Source organism: Salvelinus alpinus, chromosome 27 (genome assembly GCF_045679555.1).
Source record: "Salvelinus alpinus chromosome 27, SLU_Salpinus.1, whole genome shotgun sequence".
Lineage (NCBI taxonomy): Eukaryota > Metazoa > Chordata > Actinopteri > Salmoniformes > Salmonidae > Salvelinus > Salvelinus alpinus.
The window spans coordinates 39,120,837-39,130,476 of record NC_092112.1 but is presented as its reverse complement, the minus strand read 5'-3'; the positions used below and the strand labels follow the sequence as shown (position 1 = coordinate 39,130,476).

At 40.9% G+C, this 9,640-nt stretch overlaps 1 protein-coding gene across 2 annotated transcripts; it reads right to left on the bottom strand.

Moving 5' to 3' along the window:
* Nucleotides 1-6,472: 6,472 nt before the first annotated feature.
* On the bottom strand, nucleotides 6,473-9,140 carry LOC139556533 (lactoylglutathione lyase-like). 2 transcript variants are annotated; one of them, XM_071370589.1, is made up of 6 exons: nucleotides 8,918-9,140; nucleotides 8,441-8,523; nucleotides 7,957-8,097; nucleotides 7,381-7,448; nucleotides 7,167-7,256; nucleotides 6,473-6,980 (listed from the first exon to the last, which is right to left on the bottom strand). In XM_071370589.1, exons 1-6 carry the CDS (start codon nucleotides 8,984-8,986, stop codon nucleotides 6,838-6,840), a joined length of 594 nt encoding a protein of 197 aa, XP_071226690.1. In that variant the 5' UTR covers nucleotides 8,987-9,140; the 3' UTR covers nucleotides 6,473-6,837. The 2 variants fall into 2 exon arrangements, with proteins under 2 accessions (XP_071226690.1, XP_071226691.1); XM_071370590.1 differs by having other exon boundaries at nucleotides 8,441-8,636; nucleotides 8,918-9,060.
* Nucleotides 9,141-9,640: the final 500 nt, after the last annotated feature.

Genomic DNA, 9,640 nt, shown 5'->3' with positions numbered 1-9,640 from the left:
TAAGGTTAGGCGTAATGTTAGCAGTGCAGTTATGGTTCAATTTAAAATCAGACTCTAAGAAGATACGTTGTAGAAATAGGCAGGGTTTAGCCATTGTTATGACTGGCTGTGGTAAAGTCTACTTTGTTATGTGATTACCGTGTGGACAAAATGTAAATAAAAGTATTATTTTCATAGCTAGCTACCGGTGCCCCACCTCCCATCTGCTGTGTACTGGAATCCTAGCTAGCTAGCTACCTATCCCGCCTGCTGTGTACCGGAGTCCTAACAATGGCCGTGTTCGAGAGGATCAAAACTGTGATGTATCATGGGTAAATTGTGACTGACTGATCTACAAATAATCATTAGAAGTTATTTATGATTTAAGTCACCTGCACTGTCGGCTGTAATGTCGAACAAGCCCAGTGTCTTTCATTCCCACCTGCCGAACATCTGCCCTCGCCATCTTTAACAGAACTGTGGGAAAGCAGTGCCCAACAGGCAGGGGCGAAGGACACTGTCTACACTGTCTACCGGTGTCCTAGCTAGCTAGCTAGATACCGTTGTCGCAGTTGTGACTAGATGGAGTTCAGCTATGACTGGAAGTTACTTTTCGTAACAGGTTAGGGGAACATTTTAGTTAACCCTACCTAACCTTAACCTAATTCTCCTAAACTGCTCTGTTAATTATCCTAACCTGCTGCATAAGTTGTCCTAACCTGCTACGAAAAAGTCACTTCCAGTCATTGTATACCACCTAGTCAAAACCGTTGTTGCCCCGTCTCTTCTTCTTCTGTGGGGTTTATCAGCGGTTGGCATTCAACGTTATGGTGCATTACCGCCACGGACTAAACTGGAGTACCCCCGCCGCCCGCCTGTGTACCAAGCTTTAAAATGGACCAATAGAAGTATACAGAGATGTTCCTGCAGATGCAGTAATGCCCATTTGCAGGAATGTCCGGAATTGCAGGCCGCAATTACACACTCCTTGTAAATCTACCTAAGGAAACTACTGATGCTATGGTTACCAAATAAATAGGTTGAGTGGTCCAGTTGGCTAAATCTTTACAATTTGAATAAAAACACAGATGTCGAAAATACGTGAAGATGATCCACATCTATGTTTATTGCAGACACAGGCTGGGATCAGATCAACCTCAGTCAAATAACATTAGGAGCAGCTAATCACCCTGGCATTAGTAAGTCATCTTCATTGTCAGTTTGTCTCATCCAAACATATCCAATAATTTCTCTGTATGTTACGGGTATCCCATCCCATCCTTTTCTTTTAGTCAGTTTTTTTAGGTGTCCATAGTATACCCAAGCAGATTAAAGAATATATATACAGTACCAGTCAAAAGTTTGGACACTCCTACTCATTCAAGGGTTTTTCTGAATCTTTACTATTTTATACATTGTAGAATAATAGTGAAGACATCAAAACTATGAAATAACACATATAGAATCATGGAGTAACCAAAAACGTGTTCAAAATATATTTTAAATTTTAAATTCTTCAAAGTAGCCATCCTTTGCCTTGATGACAGCTTTCCACAATCTTTGCATTCTCTCAACCAGCTTCACCTGTAATGCTTTTCCAACAGTCTTGGAGGAGTTCTCACATATGCTGAGCACTTGTTGGATGCTTTTCCTTCACTCTGTGGTCCAACTCATCCCAAACCATCTCAGTTGGGTTGAGGTCGGGTGATTGTGGAGGCCAGGTCATCTGATGCAGCACTCCATCACTGTCCTTCTTGGTCAAATAGCCCTTACACAGCCTGGAGGTGTCATTGTCCTGTTGAAAACAAAGGATAGTCCTTCTAAACGCCCCGTAGCACTCACTTCTGTCATCATGCTGTTCATTAACTATAGCTCAGCATTCAACACCATAGTAGGTCTGAATCTCTCATATAAAATTCAACTGCACATACATTTGGAAAATATACTGTACTTAAATATATTTTGTGAAAATGTAGGTTAAAAATACTTTAATTGAAAGCTAAACCTTGTTAAAAATATCTCTGTTTTTATAACAAGCATTGCAGAGCTGGTTAAAATTTACATTTCATCCCCCAGAAAAAATAACAAATATTATAACAAATATTATGGTTTTGCTGGTTGATAAAATACTTTTATTTATGAAAAATATGTTTGAAAAGGGTATTTTGTTTTTAAATTATATAGTTATTTGGAATGGTAAAGTTATGTTAAGGAGTTGCTAGAGTGCGATGGGACAAGGACATCCCGGCCGGCCAAACCTTCCACTAACCTGGACGATGCTGGGCCAATTGTGCGCCGCCTCATGGGACTCCCGGTTGCGGCCGGCTGTGACACAGTCGGGGATTGAATCTGAGTCTGTGGTGACGCCTCAAGCACTGCGATGCAGTGCCTTAGACCGCTTTGCCACTCCGGAGGCCCCGGGAATAGATTTTTGATGTACCGATTTCATGGCACAGTGTGTATTAGTGGATATATAAAACAACGCAAGATTCAATACGTTGTGCTTTTCAGCAGAAATTATTGCACAGAATTCTTGCCACCAACAGAATGTTGAATATTTGGGGATTACAATCATCGCAGTTCTGCAGTTTTTGTTTTGAGGATACAGAATCAATAGAACATTTGTTCTGGTATTTCCCTCAGGTAGCCTGTTTCTGTTCTCAGGTTCAGGTTTAGGAATGGCTGAAAAAGTGTGGGGTGGGGGGTCTCAGATGTTTGAGGGGCAGCTCTCGGGGGATCTTGGATGGTTGGTGGCCTGTCGGTTGGGATCTCGGGCTGGTGGCCGACAGGTCTGTATGTGATCCCAATCTTGACGTGCCTTTGGGCAGGGCGCTTGACCCTGGTTGCTCCTGTGGATTGCTCTGGATGGGTCTGCTAGATGACTGAACGTAATGTAAATTGTATGATTTAATATTCCAAAAAATAAATGATATAATAATATTGACTGCCCTTCTTTATAAGCATGCTGAAAGTCTGTCATTAATTTGTTTACTGAGAAACAGCATAGCGCCAGAGAAGAAGGCAGACGTTTTACGTGTCCCCAACCGATTGTGTTTTTTTTGTTAATTTATTTGCGTTGTTTGTAACTTCTTTTTTGTCTTATTTTGTACATAATGTTGCCGCTACCATCTCTGCTTTCTCGAAGAAACAAGCCCAGATCCCCGTGATTTGTGTGAAGAGGATGCGGAAAAAAGGGGTCCAGAGGGCGGTCTGCTTACTGAGAATTCGTAGGTGATCGAATAAACCCCCACTTCCTTCCATTCTGCTAGCAAACGTGCAATCATTGGAGAATAAAATCGATGACCTATGCGCAAGATTAAACTACCAACAGGACATTCAAAACTGTAATATCTTATGCTTCACGGAGTCGTGGCTGAACAACGACACTATCAACATACAGCTGGCTGGTTATACGCTGTACCGGCAGGATAGAACAGCAGTGTCTGGTAAGACAAGGGGCGGCGGACTATGTATTTTGTAAATAACAGCTGGTGCACGATATCTCAGGAAGTTTCGAGCTATTGCTAACCTGAGGTAGAGTATCTCATGATAAGCTGTAGACCACACTATCTACCTAGAGAGTTTTCATCTGTATTTTTCGTAGCTGTTTGCATACCACCACAGTCAGAGGCTGGCACTAAGACAGCATTGAATGAGCTGTATTCCGCCGTAAGCAAACAAGAAAACGCTCACCCAGAAGAGGCGCGCCTAGTAGCTGAGGACTCTAATGCAGGCAAACTTAAATCCGTTTTACCAAATTTCTATCAGCATGTTAAATGTGCAACCAGAGAAAAAAATCTCTGGACCACCTTTACGCCACACACAGAGACGCATACAAAGCTCTCCCTCGCCCTCCATTTGGCAAATCTGACCATAATTCTATCTTCCTGATTCCTGCTTACAAGCCAAAATTAAAGCAGGAAGCACCAGTGACTAGATCGATAAAAAAGTGGTCAGATGAAGCAGATGCTAAGCTACAGCACTGTTTTTCTAGCACAGACTGGAGTATGTTCCGCGATTCCTCCGATGGCTTTGAGGAGTACACCACATCAGTCACTGGCTTCATCAATAAGTGCATCGATGACGTCGTCCCCACAGTGACTGTATGTACATACTTCAACCAGAATCCATGGATTACAGGCAACATCCGCACTGAGCTAAAGGCTAGAGCTGCCACTTTCAAGGAGCGGGACTCTAACTCTATCCCGCTATGCCCTCTGACGAATCATCAAACCGGCAAGGTGTCAATACAGGACTAAGATCGACTCGTACTACACTGGCTCTGACGCTCGTCGGATGTGGCAGGGCTTGCAAACCATTACAGACTACAAAGGGAAGCACAGCCGAGAGCTGCCCAGTGACAAAAGCCTACCAGACGAGCTAAACTACATCTATGCTCACTTCGAGGCAAATAACACTGAAACATGGATGAGAGCACCAGCTGTCCCGGAAGACTGTGTGATCATGCTCTCCTCAGCCGATGTGAGTAAGACCTTTTAAACAAGCCAACATTCACAAAGCCGCAGGGCCAGACGGATTACCAGGACGTGTACTGCGATCATGCACTGACCAAATGGCAAGTGTCTTCACAGACATTTTCAACCTCTCCCTGTCCGAGTCTATAATATCAACATGTTTTAAGCAGACCACCATAGTGCCTGTGCCCAAAGAACACTAAGGTAACCTGCCTAAATGACTACCGAACCGTAACACTTACGTCTGTTGCCATGAAGTGCTTTGAAAGGCTGGTCATGGCTCACATCAACACCATTATCCCATTATCCCAGAAACCCTAGACCCACTCCAATTTGCATACCGCCCCAACGGTGTCAGAGGAAGGCACTAAAAATTGTCAAAGACTCCAGCCACCCTAGTCATAGACTGTTCTCTCTGCTACCACATGGCAAGCAGTACCGGAGTGCCAAGTTTTGGTCCAAGAGGTTTCTAAACAGCTTCTACCCCCAAGCCATAAGACTCCTGAACACCTAATCAAATGGCTACCCAGACTATTTGCATTGCCCCCCCCCCTGCTACTCTCTGCTGTTATAATCTATGCATAGTCACTTTACCTACATGTACATATTACATCAACTAACCGGTCCCCCCACACATTGACTCTGTGCCGGTACCCCCCTGTATATAGTTTCGCTATTGTTATTTTACTGCTGCTCTTTAACTACTTGTTACTTTTATTTCTTATTCTTATCTGTATTTTTTTTAACTGCATTGTTGGGGCTCGTAAGTAAGCGTTTCACTGTAAGGTATTGTATTCGGCGCATGTGACTAATACAATTTGATTTGATTTATTTGGTCAAACACAATTTTTTGCAACATGACAGTTTGCTAAGAGCTGGCAGCAAGCTGATAGGTCGGCTGTTAGAACCAGTAAATGGAGCTTACCATTCTTGGGTAGCGTAATTACTTTGGCTTCCCTCCAGGCCTGAGGACAAACACTTTCCTCTAGGCTCAGATTAAAGATATTACATTTAGGAGTGGCTCTAGAGTCAGCCACCATTCTTAGTAGCTTTCCATCTAAGTTGTCAATGCCAGGAGGTTTGTCATTATTAATCCATAACAATAATGTTTCCACCTCTCCCACACTCTCCCACACTAAAAAATTCTAACTTACAATGGTTTTCTTTCATTATTCGTTTTTTTTATGCATGAATACGATGACTCACTGTTCGTTGTTGGCATTTGCTGCCTAAGTTTTCCCACTTTGCCAATTAAGTAATTATTGGCATCATCAAATGGTTCAAGATAAATAAGCCATCTGATTTGATGAAAGATGGAGTTGGATTTGTCTTTCTGCCCATAATTTCATTTAAAGTACTCCAAAGTTTTTTTTCCATCATTCTTTATTTAATTGATTCTTGGCTTCATAATACAGTTTCTTTATTTTTGTTGTTGTAGTTTATTCACATAATTTCTCAATTTGCAGTAAGTCTGCCACTCCTTTTGCCCCATCTATCTCAACTATACAAAATGCATCATACCGGTTCTATTTCTGTATTTTGAAAGTTATATATCTTGAAAACGTGATTGCTGACATGCAAATTATTGTGGGACAATATCAACAATGGACTAATAAAACAAATACCAACAGATCGTTTTTGGGTGGAGTTTTCTTAAAGTATATTTTCTTGAGATATGAAAAAGTATACTCTCAGGAAGCATGCTCCTCAGCTGTGCATGTTTCCTTATGTGGAATAAACAATTATTATCATTGTCAACTTTCTCTTTCTCTGCGCTCTTCTGAACAGGAATTCAGAAAGTGCCTCAAAACTCATTATTGGCACTGAAATTATACTTATAGTGTACTTGATCACTCACAGCAGAGTTTCATTAAACAAATCAATGGTTCAACTTAAAAACAACTCCAAGTGTATTTTGAATGAATATACTAAAGTACAATTAAAGTGTATGAAGTATTTGTAAGTGTGTTTAAGTGTAATGATAATGAACATATAGTATACTAAAACACTGAACACAATTAATTAAAAATAAAATTTTAATAACTGTGTTAAGTGTAATGATAGGTAACATATAGTTTACAGACTGAAAAACAATGCATTTTAAGTACACTTGTAATAAGTGTATTGAAGTGTAATGATGTAATATGTATAGTAAACCTAAGATATACTAGAAAAGTACATCTCGTATTTGCAGTATATTATATGAACTTGTAGTATATTTAAGTATACGTCAGTATATTTGTAATATACTTCCACCCCCCGCTTAAGTAGGCCTTCAGCGGGTATCTGTATGTGATCCCAATCGTAAGCAAATGCTCAATCTTCACTTCTTAATTTCCTCACATTACACCCTTTGGTTCCTCCAATTTCTCTTACTTTTTCATCACATCCCTTTTCTGACCAAGTCAGTTTGTACTATCTCAGTTTGACGCTTATATGACGTTATGGTGAACATGTTGTTTGGACTCAAAATCTCAATCCAGTATCCATCAGGATCCTGTATAAAGGCCAGTCCCTTCATTTTACCTGTGGGGAGAAAGAACTTTGAATGTTGCATCTACAAATTGAGAGAATACAGATGAAGCAGACTGATGCAGATGAAAGTAAATTCTTATGTATCCTACACACAAATGCGTTTTTCAGAGAGACCCTGAACATAACACAAAATAATTGTGTGAGAGGGTTATGTCAGGGAAGAGAAAAAATAAATACCATCATCTGGCTTCTTAACAAATGTTACTCCTTTTTCTTCAAATACTTTACAGGCTGCATAAACATCAGGTACAGCAATTCCGATGTGACCTGTATGATAGAGTGGAGAGGGAACATTTAAATAACGTGTAATTGCCTCATGGTGGAAAAGGAAAATGGCTGATCAGTACCACATTCAAAATGTTGAATTAAAAAGATCATATCGTTTTCTCACCAAAACCTTTTGGTTCAGAATTTCCGTTGTGATGAGATAGATTTTCATCTGATTCAGAGCCCCAGTTGCTTAAAGAGAAGCGAGTAAAGAGAAAAATATGTCATCACATCATGGTATTGTGACAGGGTAGGAACCATAGTTTCTAATGAACATAGTAAAAAAAAATGTTACAGCGATTGTTTTCAGAAGACAGACGGAAGACAGAGGGACAACTAATGAAACAAATACCGAAAGATTGTTTTTGGGTGAAATTTTTTTTTAACGTCTATGAATGGGATACTTAAAGAGTTACTCATTGACAGCCCACGAGCTACTGATAGCTTGCCGATCTGCCTGTTGGACACCCCTGGTTTGATGTTACTGGATCATCTTCTATTATATTCAATTTTTACAGTAAAATAGTTCTACTTACTAGCAGATCTGAAATCTATGTGCTTGTGTGCTGACCCACTGGGCACAGACGTCAATTTATTCCTTCTATTCCACGTTGGTTCAACATCATTTCATTGAAATGACATGGAAACAACGTTGATTGAACCAATGTGTGCCCAGTGAGGTTTTAAGTGGGGTGCCTACTGTGTGAGTTCAATGGTGGCTCGTCGGGAGAAAGTCCATGCTGTCCTGTCCTTTATGTCTGCAGGGATTTCCTTCTTTTCCTCATAACCCAGGAAGTAGAGTGTGAAGCACATTGATGGGAAGTCTATTTTCTGCAGCAACCTAAAGCAAATAGCAATCACAACTGGTTCAACTGGTGGGACAATTGGAGGTGAAGATGGAGAATACAACCCTCAAGGATCAATGAAAAGGTCACTACATCACATGCAAAAGCAGTGGTTCATTTCTCATAACTCTGAAGCATCCAGGAGTTCAATCCGATCACTCTACATAAAACCTGAAGTTAAAATGGATAGGGCCACATTAAACACATGGGAGACGTTTTAGTCATAAACATTTATAAATCACTATTTCTTGTTCAAGAGAATGAGAACTCATCTAGAGGGGTAGGGTACTAAGCCCGAAGCCCCTTCATCTTTGTGTGAGAGAGACGTCTGGGACTCACGTCATGCCCATGATGCGGGTGTAGAAGTCTAAAGACTTGAGCGGGTCTTTCACCCTCAGCATAGTTTGCTGCAACATGTAATCCTGGGGAGGGACAGAGGGAGACAGAGAGAAGAAGGGGGAGTGTCGGACGAGTTGTTGCTTGCAAAATATGTCTTGACCCCCTTACTTCTCAGCTATGTTCTCAGCTTGCAACTCTAGAAGAAAAAGAAGAACTTAAACTAGAGCCAATACATTACTCAGTATAAGTAATTACATTCTAAGGCCTGGGACTAGTTCCCTAAATGTTTTTTTTTCCATTGGTATTTGCTATAGGAGCATAGGGGCTTGGCTATATAGCCTACAACTCACATAGCTGAGGCCGGAGACTCTTCCGCAACAACAGGTTTGCTGAGACAGACTGTGTCAAGCGAGTAAAATAGACCTACTGTGAATAATTGATAAAGAAATGCTAGACATTCTACTGCGTGACACTCACCTGGGTGATAGGGTCCCCTTCTTTGCACGCTGTGGACACAGCCTCATCCGTAAGTCCTTTATCTGTCATTTTGCGGTGAAAGACCAAATTGACAGCAGGCAAATTCACAGGCCGAGTAGCTTGGGATAGGCGCTCCCAAAGCTGACTGTGGCAAGTCGAGACAATTGACAGCGAAGTATGACACTCCCTAAAGTTGGCAGGTAGGAGGGGTTCACCAAAAAATGTAACCGAAACCACTAGGAGAGTATGTTAGTTATAAGTGTATAACCAATGCTGAGGAGGTGTGCATTGCAATGGAGGCTACAACTGTCAGAAAGCCTACTCGGTTTTAAGTGACACAGGGCCCTGGCAGAGTAGAGGAGTAGGTGCAGAAGGATCTATGACAACTTTCCCTGGTAAATAATACTGTTGGAGCTATAAATATGTGAAAAAGCAGGCCCTTACAATCCCCATTGTTTGTACGTTTCAAGAATGGGGAATTGAGTGATAGGTTAGACATGTAAATAACACTGAGGGCCTACACTGTATATATGGTTGAACTGAATGGAATTAATGATTGAGTAGGCATGATGTAATGTAACGTCCTAAAAATATATGTTTTGATAAAAAGCACATTCCTTTACCGCTAGAGGTCAGCGTTGCTTAAGAATCGATAGTTCAATATTAGAATATTATTTTTGATGTTGTATCGTATCGTTTTGACAAAATAGCAATTTTTGCACT

Excerpts from the sequence above, each read along its gene's own strand:
- LOC139556533 (XM_071370589.1), bottom strand. The coding sequence starts at position 8,986 with ATGACAGATAAAGGACTTACGGATGAGGCTGTGTCCACAGCGTGCAAA. Across the intron at positions 8,524-8,917 it reads AAGGGGACCCTATCACCCAG|GATTACATGTTGCAGCAAAC; the intron begins GTGAGTGTCACG and ends GTCCCTCCCCAG. Across the intron at positions 6,981-7,166 it reads TGTTAAGAAGCCAGATGATG|GTAAAATGAAGGGACTGGCC; the intron begins GTATTTATTTTT and ends TTCTCCCCACAG.